The 18793-nt window shown below is 41.9% G+C and overlaps 1 protein-coding gene across 3 annotated transcripts in view; it reads right to left on the bottom strand.

Annotated features, from left to right (window-relative positions):
- sgsm2 (small G protein signaling modulator 2) overlaps window positions 1-18793 on the bottom strand; it is a 103280-nt gene that overhangs the window by 72494 nt on the left and 11993 nt on the right. For all 3 annotated transcript variants that reach the window (XM_063492680.1, XM_063492682.1, XM_063492681.1), the window contains exon 2: window positions 18411-18486. In XM_063492680.1, coding sequence (XP_063348750.1) covers window positions 18411-18486 — 76 coding nt within the window. The remainder of the gene's footprint in view (window positions 1-18410; window positions 18487-18793) is intronic.

The following is an 18793-nucleotide window of genomic DNA, read 5'->3' as shown; positions in this document are numbered from 1 at the left end:
AAGAGTGGATCCATAGCTATTTTAGCCTGGCGGTCTATAAAGTTCACCAAATCTGCAAATCTTGCTCTTTTGCCCCTCTTTTCTTGGAGTTCAAATGCTTCTACACGCCAACGTTCTCTGGTTTTGTAGGGCAGCTTGGATATCACTGTGCATAGATTGGTTGGATTATCCATCTCTTCCAAAAATTCAACATCCTCCATGGTGTTGCGACATCCAGTCAGGAACATAGCATAAGCATTTAATGCTTTTGCATCGTCATTTTTCACTTGCGGCCATTTGAGTGCTTTCTCAATGAATGCGCTTGCGATCCTTAGCTCATCTCCATAGTGCTTATGTAGCAACCGTCTGGCCTCACGGTAACCTTTGCTAGGAGTCATGTGTACACAACTGCGAATTAGCTCCTGTGGTTCGCCAGCAGTGAACTGTTCCAAAAAATACAGCTTATCTTGATCGTTATCAGTCTTTTGCTCTACTGCATGTTCGAAGGCTCTTATGAAGGCCTTATACTGTAGTGCATCACCTTTAAAAACAGGAATGTCCTTTGTTGGCAACTGAGCCAGCTGCTGCTGTCTCACAAGTAACTCAGTGATTACATTCTGTTTCTGCATGACTGACAATAGATCATCACTTCTGTTAACGTGAGCATGAAGCCCATGAGTGGAGACTGGATGAGACAGCTGTGGTACCTGTGAGTTTTGCACTTGTGAATTAGCGTGACTACTCACATCAGCTTGTTGTGGGAAAATTATGCCAACTCTTTCCTTTTTAACTCCTCGACCTTGCGATCTTTGTATTGACACATAACTGCTCAGACCATCTTCAGATCTTTCATATTCTTTGAGCACCTTTAATTTTGCTTGACTTTCCGCTAATGCAGTCTCCAACTCTAACTCTTCCTTTTCCGCTTTGACTCTTGCTGTTTCACGCTCAAGATGTTGCCTAATCCTAGCCAACTCTAACTCAAGTTCTTGCTTTTTCTTCAATGCTGCGGCTCGTTCCAACAAGGCTGCGTGTTCTGCCTCCTGTTTAGCACGAGTGGAGGAAACTCTAGATGTTGTAGATGCTCGGCTGACTTGAGACCCACGTGAGCTATGAACTGCATCCTTTCTAACTCCAACCTGTGATGCGCTGTCATCTGGGTTCACAACTTCCTCCAAGTCATCTGTAACGTGCTCCTGCTGCTCAGCTTCATTTGGAATCATATGCTTATGATCCTCTGCGATCCATTTCTTTGTTGTTTTCATAAACTCTCTTATTGATGCCATTTTGGGCTCAAACCAATTGTCCTGGTCAAATATTTTTTCTTCTTCAGACAAAAGGCTCATAACCTGGTTATTGTGACTGTGAAACTCATTCAGAGCCAATGCAAAGTCACTTTCCATCCTTTCTTTCACATTTTGAAGGTTCTGAGCATCACTCATCATTATCTTTATCTCCTTTATTTTACCTGTGATTGTTCCTAATGTTCGTCTTCTTAAGGCAATACATCTTTGTAATTTTTCTCCAAAAGCCTTCTCTGTTAACTTACATGTTCTTCCCACCTCTCTTTCATCTGCCATCTTACAAGTTGCAGGGGTTTATTGGCTCAAGTTGCATGCACTATTTGTCTTCTGCTTAGAACTTTTAATAGACATAGTGTAAACCAGCTTCATAACGTGCCAAAAACTCCACATTGACTGCATCAAATCCTGTTTTACAACATGCAGTCCCACAGGCAGAGAGAGAAAAAAGAGAGCAGGGTTGACGACGGCACGAAGTTAAGTTTCACTTTCGTTTTCCACCAAACTTAACGAGCCTCCGAAAGACGTCCTTTTCCTCTTACAGCACGAAGTAATAAGAGAGATTGTTACCTTCTTCTAAAGAATAATCCAAAGAATTATCCGGTTCTGTGCCAGCATCCTTAAGCAGCGCCTTTTTTCTTACATTCCGCTAGGCTGCGCCCTTCCATCCGAGCGCCGTGCAGCCGATCCCCCACATATAGGTGAAGCGAGTTTTTTGACTTTATGTAGCGGCAGCACTCCGTCTCTATTTCACTCTTCTGTACCACCTTTAGGAGTCAGTCCGGCAACATGCATTTGAACGCGAGCAAGTCCAGGTACTTTTCTTGCAAAAAAGATGTTTATTGAAACTTTGAATTTACATGGCAAGACTCGGTCAAAAAACTGTGTTGCTTCCAGCTTATCCGACTCCCCAACTACGTAATTACAGTGTGCCGGAAGCCCAAAATACTAAAAAGCGCATTAGAATGTCGCACTTCTATATTCTATACCTTTAACAAAACAGCATTTTGAAATTAACTAGAAATTATATTCTTAACAACAAACATGTATATTTCTCCTCTAATCATTTTACCAGTACCCATAAAATTAACCTTTAATTGGCTCTTACAAATGGCTTTCTTCTTGCCACTCTTCCATAAAGGCCAACTTTGTGCAGTGCACGACTAATAGTTGTCCTATGGACAGATTCCCCCACCTGAGCTGTAGATCTCTGCAGCTCGTCCAGAGTCACCATGGGCCTCTTGGCTGCATTTCTGATCAGCGCTCTCCTTGTTCGGCCTGTGAGTTTAGGTGGACGGCCTTGTCTTGGTAGGTTTACAGTTGTGCCATACTCCTTCCATTTCTGAATGATGGCTTGAACAGTGCTCCGTGGGATGTTCAAGGCTTGGGAAATCTTTTTGTAGCCTAAGCCTGCTTTAAATTTCTCAATAACTTTATCCCTGACCTGTCTGGTGTGTTCTTTGGACTTCATGGTGTTGTTGCTCCCAATATTCTCTTAGACAACCTCTGAGGCCGTCACAGAGCAGCTGTATTTGTACTGACATTAGATTACACACAGGTGCACTCTATTTAGTCATTAGCACTCATCAGGCAATGTCTATGGGCAACTGACTGCACTCAGACCAAAGGGGGCTGAATAATTACGCACACCCCACTTTGCAGTTATTTATTTGTAAAAAATGTTTGGAATCATGTATGATTTTCGTTCCACTCCTCACGTGTACACCACTTTGTGTTGGTCTTTCACGTGGAATTCCAATAATATTGATTCATGTTTGTGGCTGTAATGTGACAAAATGTGGAAAAGTTCAAGGGGGCCGAATACTTTTGCAAGCCACTGTAAAACTACAAAAAATGGCAGGAAAAACAACCATTCCCACACAGTAGGACCTCAGTATTTGTTCAGGGCTCTAAATATCGAGTTGTTAACGCTGCGATTAAACGACACTGTGACTCACGACACTTTTATCTGCAAACAAAGGAAGCTGCTCACTTCTGTGTTATGTTCACTGACAATAACAGACTCGTCCTGAAACGATTTTTGGGCTTCAGTTGTTAATGACTCTGATTTATACTGACAACAATTAGAAACACACAGACCGTCATGTTTAGTCATGGGATTTACATTCTCTGCCTCATAACATGCAAAACAATCGTACACTGATAAATATGACTGTGCTCATTTTCAACGGGAATATGTAAAACTGGTCAAAAAAGACACACTGCACTTTGACTCCTAATATCAGGGCAGTCCATTATTCCCATTATTCCCAAAAAAACTCCAGGCCAGTTACATCACAGCTCCACCCGCCAGCTCGCAAGTGCAACGGCCCCTTGAATAAACATCAAATAGCCCACCAGCAGAGACTCAGACATCACAGATGCCCCTCTGAATGAGTCTAAATTTGCTCATAGTTCTGAAGGTGCTGTTTTACAAACAGTTATCTAGGGAGGGCAGAGTTGCCATGGACACCCATCCTAATCAATGGTGTACCTGACGCCTCACTACAGTCTCTCGTGAGTTACGATTCCTGTGATTGTCAATTACCTCTGAGGGAGCCAAATAAATTGCACATCAGGGAGCGAGGAAGGGAAACAGTCCTGTGCTCTGTTATCTTAAAGCCTTTAATCGGGTCTGACAATTTGAACCATTGGCACAACATTTCAGTGTTTAGTCTGCATTCCATAAGAAACAAAGTATTTGCCCATTGGAAATGCTACAGTTACATGATTAGTTCATCATGTTTCACTATATCACTTATTTTTACAAGATAAGCTACCTCCTGGCTGTAGCTCAGGTCACCTACTGATCGGAAGGTTGGTGGTTCGATCCCTGGCTCCTCCAGTCTGCATGTCAAGTATCCTTGGGCAAGAAAGCAACCCCAAGTTGCTCTCCGATGTATGAATGTAGTTAGAATTCACCCAGTGAAGCAGTGGGGAGCCGTTCAGTGGAGTTGAACCCCTGACCTCACGGGGTAACCACTCTACCTACTGAGCTATCGCTGTCCATTTACCATTTACAAGCCAGAATAAGAATAAAGCTAATAAAAACATTTTTCTCCAGTCAAATAAGAATCACATTTTGATTTATGACATGGGAAAGAAATTTACAGGTACAGTTTCACTGTGATGGAAAATCAAGTCATTGGTACTGTTACAGGAAGTTTGGACATTTTTGTCTGGAATCTCTAATAAGATGAGTAACGGATGTAAAATGCATTGGGAGAAAACCTAACACACCAAACCCAGCTGTCTCTTCTTAGTGTTTCCATAATGGCTGAACACTATCTTTGTGTATGTATTGTGATAGCTAGCATTGGTGCTGACTGGAAATAAATCAGTTTCTTGTTTTCTAAGAAATGTGTGATGTGTAAATGTGAGCTGTGGAGCAGTGGGAGGTTAGACACTGCAGTGGGATGTGTTAAAGGGCTCCAAATTGCAATCGAACAAAGAGGAGCATACATCAGCAAACACGTTTGTTTCTCTCTGTTGTCACTTTGATATTTCTGAATCGTGTCTCCTATTAGTCCTCCACTTACTGTGAAAGAATACAAAGGAAGGAGACAAAGGATCTCACTAACAGAATAATGTGGTGCAGCAACCCTGGTTCTTAATGACTTGGATAAACACTGATCGGCTGCCTGAACACCCGTCAATCAGTATGTCCACCCCCGAACATAATTATTTAGGACACTGGTATAGATAGATAGATACAGATATATATATATATATATATATAGATATAGATATATACATATATATATATATATATATATGTACAGATATCTCTGCCAAGACGGTGGAAAACTAAGTTAACAGCTTGGTTAGCAGTTATATATGGTAGCAACACAAACTAACACTGTGAATTAACACTAACAGTCGGGGTGGGTCATGATGATGTTTATGTGCACAGTATTGTTACATAATAAAATTAAACCTGACAGATGTTGGACCTTGTATCGAGCTTTCTAATCAGGTGCTTGAAGCCATCATTTGCCTGTAACAGCATCAGTAAATTTCTATCCACTGTTTGCTCTCCGGTCATTAGGACTGAAACGTGTTTGTCGTTTCCACCTTCAGTTGTGACAGTTGTGCAAACTTTAGCTCCCCTCTCAGGCTCTAAACTGTCATTGGAGGATAACATGCTGCTCTTGCTCTCAGACATGCCTCAGCTTGTCTCGTTGTTGTGCGTGTGCTATGGAGCGTAAACCTACAGCTTCACTATATTATTAAACTTGCAAGGGGACATTTCGTCTGATTACTGTAGGGTCGTTGCCTTACGCTGACTGCTGTTGTGATTTGGTTGAACCTCATTTTTCTGCCCAGGAGGTTGCTTGTAAAACCAAATATATATTATAAAATGATAAAATGATAATATTTTATCATTTTAATGGTTTTCAAAACATTTAGCCTGCATTAATAATTAGCCAGCTGGTTAGCACTGGCACATTTATAGAAGTAAAAATAGAAGCAACAGGCTGTAAAGAGAGAGAACAGCAACATTTACACTTTGAAGTCTCCGTGAATGTTTTGATGCACTTATTCCAAACCCGGCTCTGTTCTCTGTGGGCTTTGTGGGAAGGAGAGAAGTTAAAAAAAAATAAAGTTTTACAGACTCCTTTCAGGTCAGCAGGCGGTGGGTGAGAGATACTGAGTGAAGTAACACTGTGAGACTAATGTTGGCTATTTTCTCTTCTCTGGCACTGGCTTCAGTATTTCTCTTCACATTTTTACTCGTATATACTTATCCATTTATATTTTATTGTCATGCAAGTGCAATCACAAGCAAGCCAGTGTTATGTATAATACCCATTTAGATTGCTTGCCTTCCTACATGTGCTAATAATGGCATTTATCTCCTTACAGAGGTTTTTCCTGCATCAGCCCATCAGATCGTGATTGACTATTTATGGTCAGTTAATATAGATGATCACATTTACAATGAAAAAATCCTGGGCTGTCTGAACAACTGTGCTGAGACCGGTTAATCAGCCCGGCCCTGGCAGTTTGTGCATGTACACACATACGCTTTCATGTTGCAGCTGCAGCCTGCACACTGTGATGTGAGTGAAGACAGAAGGATTACACAGAGTGGTGCGTCTCCAGTCACGACTCTGCTCTGACTCTGATGTGCAGTCTCCAAAGCCCTTATTGCCTTTTGGCCCTCTGCTTTTTCATCGGTCACCACTTACGGTCCTCGTATACGTATGACGTTGCTCTCTTTGGACGCGCGTCAGCTGCTGTGTCGTTACACTCTCTCTCACGATCTGCATTAGGATCGTGATCTTTCATACCCTCTTCCACAAACTGATCGTGGAAAGCAACATTGGGTTATAGCGAATTAAGATTCCTGGAAGATGGAGTGGAGTAATGAAGTCACCAGCAATACAGTCAATTAAGTCAATTAGAGAGGCATCTGTGGTGGAACAGAGTGAAAATAGCCAACAGTTATTTTCAATTAATATCAGGTATTGTGATTATAAACTGATTAATTGCCTTGTCTATAAAATATGAGGGAAACAGTATAAGTCGGCGTAACGGTCCATAATTGTTCTGGACAGGAAGAGTGTTCAAATCACCAGCTAAGCTCTGTTTTTATTCCAGCCCTCCATCCATTCTCTTAAACACCTGCCCAGCATAGGCTCGACTTAAAGCAGATTAACTACCAGGACCTTAGAGGTCCAGGACTAAGTCATGGCGTAGACTCTCACATGTACAGTCATGGCCATTTTCCCAAAAGGTTGATTCGGTTCATCTGGACGTTTTCAGTGGGAGAAACGTTTCGTCACTCATCCATCATGACTCCTTCAGTCTCAGCTGACTGCAGGTTTCCGACCTTATAAACAGGACATTTCCACAGTGACTTAAACTAACACACTGAATGAACAATGGGCACTAAAAACGTCCAGATGAAGAGAATCAACCTTTTGGGATTTACTTACCTGGATGATTGAGCATGCATCAAGACATGTTAAGTAATCCACCCAAGAATCTGCTTAGATCAAGTGTTTGGTAGTTTTTTAAAATAATTGTATTTGATGTTAAAAAAACATTTTATGCAAGCACATTTTCTGAAACAGAAGTATCTACTTTCCAATAAGTGTCAGACATGAAAATCCACAATTCTCCAATTCTCACCGCGAATATGCAAAAACATTCTTTAAAACACGTCCTTGGACTGTGGGGGAAACTGGAGGACTGGAGAGATGTCACGCAGAGAGAGATTTTGATCACAGTCCATGACCAATTAAAATCCATCTGAAAACTGGTTAAATGTGTCTCCCTCCTCTTTCTTCTTTCCTAATGCTTCAACTGTCTCTTTCCTAATTGCTCTTTCTATTTCTGTCTGTTCATCCCTCTACAGTGCGTGGAACCCCAGATGTCCACTGGGTGACAGGTCATTACATGACCGCGACTTTCCTAATGAGCCCATTAGTCGTTTCTGCCCTCTTCCTCAACATCCCCCAGTTCTTTTGCACCACTCCTTGAAACATTTCCAGTTCATCAAATCGTGTACTCTTTCTAACACCCCCGTCACCCCCTCGTTTTTCACCTCCCTGTATGTCAGCCATAACAATGTGCACAGCTCCACCCAAAGGCCATGATGGCTGCTGTAGTTTGTAGTTACGTACTTTAACTAATGCGGATAACTTTATCCGCATTTACAGAAAAAATAGTTTGTTTAAAAGTAATCATTAATTTCTAATATTATCTAATAAGTACTTGATCCCCTATAACATAGCCAGGATTCAGGTTCCCACAGATTGGTGATTATAATCAGTTAATCAGTGGCAAATACTCCTGATCTCAGTGCATAAAGCACATGAGTCCTCAGTCTCAGTGACTCCACCACTGCAAAATCAAAGGGCTGTCAGAGGACATCGGGGACAAGATTGTAGATCTGCACAAGAGTGAAATGGGCTGCAAGAAGCTTGGTGAAAGGGTGATAACTGTTGGTGTGATTATTTAGAAATGGAAGAAATATAAAACGACCATCAGTTGCCCTTCGTCTGGAGCTTAATATCTCGCCTCACGACGTGAGGATGATCATGAGAAAGGTGTTGGATCATCCCAAAATGAAGGGAAGGAGGAGCTTGCTACTGATCTGTCAGCTGTGAGCACAGTCACCAAAAACGCCATTAGTAACACTGCGCTGTAATAGATTGAAATCTTACAGTGCCTGCAAGATCAGCACAGATGTGCAGACTTGTCTTACGTTTGCCAATGAACATCCAAGCAGCAACCTAAAGACTTTCGAGAGTTTCTGTAAAGAGCAATGGGCCAAAATCCCTCCTGGTGACCAACTACAAGAAACACCTTACCACTGTGCTTGCCAACAAGGGTTTCTCCACCCAATACTAGGTCAAGCTTTGCTTTGGAATCAAATACTTATTTCCTCAATGACATACACATCAAGTTATTTGGTTTTTATGGATTTTCATTCTGTCGCTCTCCATTAAAACCAAACAAATGTAAAAAATTAGTACAAATTGGTAAACAATTCAGCTACCTGGTCATGAGTATAGCTGAACAGGCTGAACTGGTCTTCAGTTTTGACTGTAGACGGTCAGACTAGCAAGCTGTTCTTAGACTTTCAATGCTGGTAAAAAAACAACATGGGACATTTCTTGTCTTTATCATCATAAGTTTGTGAAGTTTTGTCAGATTTTTGCACATATGTTAAACGTTGGTTATTTAATTGGTGCAGAGGATACATGTAGAAGCACATCTGTACACATTTTAAGGCTATTCAAAGCAGCATTGAAAAAGTCATAGAATCTGAGAGGCCAGAACAAAGATCTGTCTGTAAGGCTGTCAGAATCAGGTCTATACTATGAAAGACTGATATTCAAAACAGGCCTGCAACTGTGCTCAACACAGACCCACTGACAGTCTGTACAGGTCAGCTTTTAATGGAAGATAACATCATCTATGAGGAGTATGGCAAACAAAGACAACTGTAATAACTGGGAAACATCATTTCCATCATTAACCCTGTCAGGCCTAAGGCATCATCAGTAAGAACCATAAACCCAGGTTATCAGACTATGTTCTTTTTGGATTTGGACAATTGTTTTTCTCAAGTCTTGGCAATCAAGAAAAAAACAGTTTACGGCTGCGTCCACACGTACACGGGCATTTTTGAAAACGCAGCTTCTTCTATGCATTTGGGCCTTTTGTCCACACGTACAAGGCGTTTCGAATCACTGAAAAAAGAGATTTTTAAAAACTCCTGCCAGGGTGCAGATTTTCGAAAACTCCGTCTTTGCGTTTACGTGTGTACAGAAAACAGAGATTTAGTCATGCAACGTCAAAGGTGTGCCCTGTTTTGACGTCACGCTGTGCACCACGTTATTACTCTATCCACCATTTCTCCAATGGTGGATAGAGACAAAATACTGTTGCTGTCAATCTGACCATCTGCAGTTTTTACACACAGTTACTGCCCCTCCATTTAGAAAGACAGAGGTCAGAGTGAACTTCAGACACAGACACTCTCACAACCCAAATCCTGACGCCAACATTGGTTTTGGACGAGATCAGGTCGGTGGTCTTTCTTTACTCTTTCCCTCTCAGGCTTCCACAGTTCTGATTGGCCAACATTTCTACCTAGTTAGTATTACATCGCCACCTGTTGCTTTAGCATGTTGACAGCGTTTGACTTTGTTTTTTGCATTTACATGTGGATGAAGATATTTTTTCAAAACTGCATGTGTGGACAGGATTTTTTTTTTTTTTTTCAAAAACATGGCACTGGTTAGGGTAAGGGGGAGATAGGTACTCAGACCTCAGCATTAGAAGTCTCTCAGTACCGAGTAGTACATGACTTTTATCTGGTGATAACTGCTCTGTGCTGCATCCAGATGGTATCCCAGTGAGGGCACGGAGATACTGGATCCTTGCAGTGCATTCATAGTGCATACGTAAATAAATCTAGTCCCAGTACTCATATCTAGCTAGCACTAAAGACTGATAGCTACTGCTGAGTGAACAGAAGAGGAGTAACGCGTTTTAAGTGGCAGATAATTTAGAATACGTTTCAAACAGCTCAATAAATATCAGCAAACACAAAAAGGTCTCAGTGTGTGAGAAAGATGAAACTATCACACCGATATTTAATTATGGAAGATATAGTATGTACTGGAATTACAGCCATAACTATTACATTGTGGGGTCTTTACCTTGCTTTTAAGTTGTTATGATTTGGCGACATATAAATAAAACTGAACTGAAAACATAAATAAGAAAATATAAAACCTAAACCAAAATATCAAATATTTGAAAATGTTTTACTTTTCAGTTCATCAACTGGCAAAATTGAGACAATAGGTTGCCAGTGTTTTAAGGTCCAGTGCAGCTGCTTTCAATAATTCGTCGAGTGTTGTGCCCCCCCCACAGCCAAATTCAGTATGTGTACATAGAGGCTACGAGAAGGTTTGATTTATTAACGCCAGACTTTTCATCAGCCCATCATCAGCATGTGTATTTATATTTTAAAGACAGTGTGAAAGCAGTCACATTTTAATATTAAAAACAAAATGTTCTAGTATAATGTCAAGACAATTTCTTAGCATCTCTTTTTATAAACACATGCGCAGTGCCCAGTCCTGGGCACGATTTCCTTTTGAGATTTTGTGTGTTGAATGCACACACACACACACACACACACACACACACACACACACACACACACACACACACACACACACACACACACGGGCTAATACGTATGACACCATAACAAGTAATGCTTTTCACAAAACAGAAATCACACTTTGCACAACTCGACTCCCCCATCCAGGAGGCTAATGAGGGAGAGTTATATTATCGGTCTGAAGGTTGTGGAGACATTCTGGACTCCTACACATAGAAACGCACAGGATGTTTGTTGGCTAGTCTCACTGTGTGGTTGGAGTTGACTGTTGTATAACTATGTCTATGTATAACTGCAGTAGATACCAGGGGTGCCACCAGCTCCCACTGAAATTCTTTGGTCAGTCAAGCTGAATGGCTCATTAATATCAATGCAAGGAAAGGAAGAGGAAGTGCACTAAAGAGAAATGTCTTTGCATCAAGTTTCCTTCTCTCTAATGAGCTCTGGGTCTTGTGGAGGGGATGGAGGAGGACCCAACAGGCCACTTAAACACAATGGGTACTTTGTGACTTGTGCATCAACTCTTCAAGTATTTCTGTTTTCATTTGTATCGGAAAAGTCAGTCACACAAGATGTCAGCTGCTGCTTTAGGGATGGTATCATCTATGAATCTTCTCTATGGTCTGTCTCTTTTTCTCCGGCGTGGCAGCTTCATACTCGATATCCCTCCTCGGTCTAACGTTATCTCCAAACTCCTCTGATGCACTCATTTCCACTCTTGTCCATCCTGGTCACTCCCAGTGAAAATCAGAACATCTTCAACTCCCACTCCAGCTCCTCGAGTCTTTTTGTCATTGCCACCGACTCCATACATCAGAGCAGGTCCCACAATCATCCTGCCTATACTCGTCACCTCTCTCGTGCACCGTCCTCTGCCTTTAGCGGCTGACCCCAGGTTTTTAAACTCGTCCACCTTCACTGCCTCACCTATTTGCATCTTCACCGGCTCATCTGTCCCCCCTCTCGTTCAATCGCGCGTACTCTGTTCTGCATAACTCAACCAGAACAGATGCCCGATGTACTTTCACCCCCACCCCTGTATCTTCCCTCAGCATCGTCTTGCTGTGTCCGACCTTCTCTATACTTCTCCATCAACACTCTCACAGTAAACATCACATCTGTAGTGCTCCTTCTCAGAACGACACCATGGTGCTGCTTGCTGATCGTCACCTTTCCTCTTAACCTCGCTTCAATTACTCTTTCCCATAGCTTCATGGCGTGGCACATCATCTTTATCCCTCTGTAGTTACTACAACTCTGCACATCAGCCTTGTTGATGAAAGTCTCCTTTCTTCTGCCTCATATTCAGTTCACTGTACGACTTTGCCACCTCTCTCTTTGCTGTACACGTAGCCTCCCAGTAGCTCTTCTCTACTTTATCTCCCCGACTATCACACTTTTCAATGCTAACCTCTTCCTTCCCTTCACTTTCCTGTACTTCTTCATTCCACCACCGAGTCTGCTTGTCTTCTTTTCTCTGTCCAAAGGATCCATCAAACACCTTCTTGGCAGTTTCCATAAAAATTTAATAATTATGAAATCTGTATTCTTTGTTTGGTTAATAGTCCCTCTCCACCAAAATAACAAAGTGCTTCCTGTTGGCTTTTAATAATAACAACAGTGGCCTTCATCAGTAGATGTTAACAGAGCCTCGTGACTCATTCATTTGCAGAAATCATTACTTATCATTACCACCTGACCTTTGACCTTTCACCTTTCCTGACAACCCCTGAGCTGTAGAGGTTGACAATCAGACTGCATTACGCTGACGTCACTTATTTAGCCTGCGGGCTTTCAGCCCAGGAATGATGAGATGAACATGACAGGGTCTGACCAGGCTGCTCGACTCTACAGACTCTATGTAACATGTAACATTTGCAGCAGTTTAAGACATTACAGTGAAGAGGGAGCATCTGCACCTCAAATACATTCTCTGTAACAGTAAGGTATAGGTGTGCATGTGCAGATCTCAAAGGTAACACTGACACGCCGAATGAAAGTTGCTCCCTGGTTGCTGCTAATACTTGGGACTGATATACTTAGATGTAGCTCCAAGTCAGCCTTTATGTTTTTGCAGTCCACATGCATGTACATCTTACGACACACTCCATGAGCTGGCATATTATAAGCACGCTCTCTCTCTCCCTCTCTCTGTCTCTCGCTCACATACACACATTAACACATTGTCCAATTTGCGCATCTGTGGACCGAGCGCACATTAAAGGTGCAACAGAGTCAAATAGTAATTTCCTTGATGGGGTCATGTGGGCACACAGCAGATTTGTACAATTAGTAACAGCCACTTGTGACACAAAACTTCATGCAAACATCAGAGATGTTTGCAGAGATGTTTGCATGATGTTTGCGCCGCTACTGTAGTGTACAGTAGCGGCGCATAGAAAACAGCTTTTCAGTGCAGTCTGTGGGTCTAAGACAATTTTCAAATAATTTTTGTGTGAGATAGAAGCAGCAAAATCGTGAGGACACTACTGTGAAAAATCTTTAGCCAGCTCTCATTTCTTTAGTTTTTCATTAATTTAATCATTAATTTATTGAAACATGTCCAGGAACAGATGTAAAAGCAAAAGCAGAGTTTGTACAATCCCAACAAGATTGAACATTAATATTTGGTAAGACCACCTTTATTCTTCAACATGATCTGAACTGCCTAGGTGAGCTTTCTTGCAATTTCTTTCAAAAATCTTCAGGAAGAGTTCTGTCAGTCACCTCAAGGTGCTTTATATTGTAAGGTAGACCCTACAATAATACATACAGAGAAAAACCCAACCATCATATGACCCCCTATGAGCAAGCACTTTGGCGACAGTGGGAAGGAAAAACTCCCTTTTAACAGGAAGAAACCTCCAGCAGAACCAGGCTCAGGGAGGGGCGGGGCCATCTGCTGTGATTGGTTGGGGTGAGAGAAGGAAGACAGGATAAAGATAATGAACAAACCCACTGAATTTCAGTTCTCATATAATTTGGCAGACCTCAGCGTTTTCCCTGTTTCTCATCCTTTAGAACGACTTGCTGATGGACACCCTTCCTATGAGACCAACTGTGTCAGGTCCTGTTTCTGAAGGATATCACTTTCACATACTGTTCATCTGCTGCAGAGAGTTTGTTTTTTGTTTAGGCCTGACACATCTTTGGTTTTTATTGGTAGATTCAACTAAAGAAACAGCCTGACACTAACAAAGAGCCTAAAGATATCACTTAGAATCAGTTTTTTGAGCTCTAACTAACTATGTGGCCACTGGTGTCAAATTAAAGCCAGTTCCATTTATTTTAATGGGTGCTAAACCCCCAAATATGTAAATATGATTACATCACATTACATTTCCACCACTGTTCTGTCTCTTCCAAGGCTGGCTTGAAAACAATCCGGACTGCTGTGTGCCGCTGCTAAGGTCTAACAAAAATAATTACTCTTCCTTAAAGATCTGCTTTATTAAATAAAAGGGAAACCACACACTTGCACTGTCCAAGCCCATATATCTAATAAGCAACCGTTTCAACCATCAGCAGCTCCAGATAAGGTTATGAGATGCTTCAGGCTCTGTCTAAAATCACTTGAGCAGATTTTAGAGACACTGACTGATCACATCATGCATTTGGCTCTAAGAAATTAATTAGAGTAGCATAGTTACTGCTATGCTTCCCTTTTATTGCCACCATTCATTTACGGTGACGGGAATAAACGGGAAAAATAGACTCGAACAAAAGTAAAACTTTCCGCTACATTCATAGAAACCACTGCAGTGCAGTTAGCATAAAACAGGCTTTTAAAGAATAACAGCCTGATATACTGATGGAATGTCAAAATCACAAATATACCAGTCATTGAGAAATGCAGCGCAGACTACAGGTAAGGTTTTTAAAAAGGAAGCTAAAAAACGTTTTTTCCTACTGCCCTACTTCAGATCTATCGATTCGCTTTTTTTTCTAAAACTACATACCAGTTATTATGTAACCTGCCACAATGTTTTAAATAAAACCATCTATGTTACTGTACAAAAGTTCCTTTACTTTTAATCTCATCTGCTCGATTAGTCAAGTTCACTTAGCTTTGTCTGCGAGTTAGCAAAGCAGCGCAGCGCTGCCGAGACTTTAGCGCCTGTTTCCAGCCCAGCAGTGAAAGGTGAGAGACCTCGCCTCTGGATGCTGTCTTGAAGAGTTATAATTAAAACTAAGGCTGACAGTTTAATTTCCACAGCGCCCTCTTCTCACATCAGCAATTAGAAGGACATGCACTCCCACAGCTTGGATGAGGTCAAACATGGTTCTGGCTGTTCTGAAGACAAATGTTGGATAAAGTGAAGACGGTGGATGAGAAATTTGCATGATCCAGTGTGTGTGCACCAACATTAGAGAACAGGCTGCTATAATCTTTAAATGTCAGCACATCTCAGAGAAATGATCTGGTTTCAGCAGTTCTTCCTTTCCAGCAGTACGCTCTGTGCTGAAGCAGCTCGACCTTGAAAAGGAAGAAGCACGTACAGATGCAGCAACATCGTGTAGTTACTGCCTGGTTTACTTTGGCACAGGAAATGAGGATCATTTAGTGGCTGGAAAAAACTAGAAAGTTTAAAAATCTATCAACACAACACACAAAGTTTCAAAAATTGACCTTCCTTCATTTTAAACATGACAATAGCTGTAATTCCTCCCTCGCCTTTAAGGTCGGGTCCTTTCGCACCTCTGGACGTCCAAATCTGAGCACTCGGCCAGACTCGGCGTTCATGTCAAGGATTATTGAGAACGCTGCAATGGCAATGTTTCACTCAGCAGCCGTTCCACTCATCAGATTTTCTAAACTTCCTCTTTGCCAACATGGAAGTAAGGTGGATGTGTCGCTGACGTATGAAAGGACATTGCAAATTTTCAAATGACAAGTGATTAGAGCAGGTTTCATGAAGCACTGAGGACTGCAGCACTGCTGGTAGGAGATCAGCTAGACTTTAATCAGGTACAATTTTGGATTTTTAAAGTGTGGGCTGCAAAACTGTGATCGCAGGTTGTAAACAGAACATTTTAATGACACATTTTCATACTTCAGGAAGCTTCCCTTCTTTAACACAGCCACACTCTCTACTTTAAAGCTTTCCCCGCACGTGACTGAAAACTGTCTCAATGTCAAAAACGACTTTATTGTCGCACTAAAGGTTGAATCAGTTCTGATACATGAGAAGACTTTACACTTTAATGTGGGCTAAAGGGATCCAATCATGATCTCCTGAAAATCAGCTGCCCGTGGCTGAGGAGGAACAACACTCCATAATACTGAGGAATTCTAACTGAAACTCTACAGAATAACCAGACTGGATTAACTGGATTGAACAATCCTCCTATGAATCCAAAAGGACGGATTCACAGTTTTATCATGAAGACTTCTGGTCCTCGTCAGTCAGTGATAATCCTGTGGACGTGGGGCTTAATGCAAACTAATAAGAATAAAGGAGAAGAAATCAATAGTGCCAAGGTTACTTAAGGCTGAACAACCAGCATGTGCAGTCTGAGGCACTTCTCTTATACTACAGCGCTCCCCCACTATGCACCTGACAGCAGTGCCACTCGTGTTATCACTGGTGTCACTGCTTGTGTGGGTGTGGAAAGGGTGATCTTATTACTAAATCTTAAGTCAAAGAGGTGGTTCTTTGGTTCGGTCAACAAAGCGGACAAGCAGCTGACGTGCGATCCAGACACCTGGGGAATTTTACCAGCAGGCAGCTTTCAGTCCTCAGGCATCATCTAAGGTCCTGCCAGGCTAAACCGTGGCCATCCATCGAGACGCCGACTACTTAGTTTCATTTGAGAAAATTCAACTTTTAATAAAAAAAAGCCTTTTCTTTTCATTTCAGTATCTGTAAAGCATTTATAATAATAAAGTTTAAAGTAGCATATATATGAAATATCATTTTTCTTACATATATAGATGCGTGAGGAGGGGGACAGGAGGTGAGAGCAGAGGGGGAGAGAAATGTGACGCTGTAGGAGATGAGACAGTGTGCAGGTTACAGTTACTGAGGCTGAGAAGACATGAAGAGATGGAAATACGTTCAGGGAGCATCCGTTTAGGGGAAAAAGCTCTGTCAGATGAGGAATAACTGGATGAATGAACGGCAGCCAGCAAGCCACCAGGTAACACCCAGTGGACACACGATTTCTGATATGTTTAAAAGAAAGAGTGACGTCCATATACCGACTCCTGCTCTTGGGTTTAGATTATATCTGCTGTTCATATTCAGGGAGACAGAGAACCGTGGAAACAAGGATTTCTGATAGGACAGACCAGAAACACCTCGCCTGAACATCCTTAAATGACTCTCCTGATGTGAAGGAGTAGCACCGCGACCCCCCCTTAAACTACCCCACCTACCCTTGAGATGAAGCTCATTTCTACTGCTTGTATCTACAGAATTATTAGTCCCACTATGAAAATGTATTTTTTAAAAATACATATTTCACAAATGCTCTGAACCAGAGCAAATGATTTCTGATCCTTGTCTCACAAGCTCCTCTTCTGGCACAGACCTTGGTCTTCAGTTCATAGGTCCGGGTTTTGTGCAGGCCAGTCAGTAAGACTCACTTTGGTCTTCTGGAGGTAGTTCTTCATCAGGAGTGACGGATATTTTGGGTCAGAGGATAAAGCAACGACCCAGACTTATCAGAAGTCTCTACGTTTCCTGTTATATTTGGACATTTAATTAAATAAAAAAGATTTTCTTTTAGTCAGAGGCCAAAACCTCTTTGGCAGCATTTGTCATATTCAGAGAAAATTTTAAAACGCATGTATTTTATTCGAGTTATGGTGCAGTTATATATCTTTATCCCAAGAAAGAGAAGCTTTGGCTGTGAGATCGGTGACTTGGCTGATCTGCAGCTATAGGCGGAGGCAGCTTTGTAACCAGCATGGAAGCTGTGACTCATACAGTACTGCAAGCTCAACAAGCCGGTCAGGAGGGGCAACCCCCCTGTGTCCGGCCACACACACACTTACACACAGACAGGCTTAGAAAGCTTAGGTTTTGTACAGCCTCTCTATGAAATTAGGTTTCCATTATCTCCATTGTGATTGCTAACGTTCCACTGAGACAGCAGCACAGTCACAGTGACGTCAAAGGAAGTCCTTGATGGAGAAGCAGCATTAAGTCACCTGGTAAGGAGTTCAACAAGTTTAAGTGTGTGTGTGTGTGTGTGAGAGAGAGAGAGAGAGAGAGAGAGAGAGAGAGAGAGAGAGAGAGAGAGAGAGAGAGAGAGAGAGAGGCACTGATGGGAAGGGTGATGCTAAATTATGTTTAGTGAGAACATTTTACAGAAGGGAATGAAAATTATATTGACGTGAAAATGTGTCATCACCCCAGCAATTACAGTTTTGATTAAATCCAGATAATCACTATAAGTCGATGTAACATCCTGTGAAGACACACAGCTGTACATGTGGTGGAAAACGAGAGAAAAGGAAGAGTACTCACTGCAGAGAGCGATGATGTGGCTGCTGTCTTCGTGGACAAACTTCTTAGTCACTGCTTCCTCCATAATCTGCTTCACCTGCACACAGGAGAGCCGGGGTGACTCTGTGCTAAGAGTCATTGTCTTTAACCTTAGCTGCATCATTGCCTCGCTGAATAGAGATGGTAGCCGCATCCAGTCTCACAGTCAAGCTAATCTGCATCAGTTTTACATAAAAGCTACTGTCACAGGAAATGAAAATGCACACACACACACACACACACACACACACACACACACACACACACACACACACACACACACACACACACACACACACACACACACACACACACACTCCAGATGATGGTACAGTAATGGTTTGCAGTGCTTTCTTTCTCATTGC

The sequence above is a fragment of the Pelmatolapia mariae genome, linkage group LG14, assembly GCF_036321145.2.
Source record: "Pelmatolapia mariae isolate MD_Pm_ZW linkage group LG14, Pm_UMD_F_2, whole genome shotgun sequence".
Lineage (NCBI taxonomy): Eukaryota > Metazoa > Chordata > Actinopteri > Cichliformes > Cichlidae > Pelmatolapia > Pelmatolapia mariae.
Note: the sequence above shows the minus strand (reverse complement) of the source record. Positions and strands in the feature narration are given on the sequence as shown.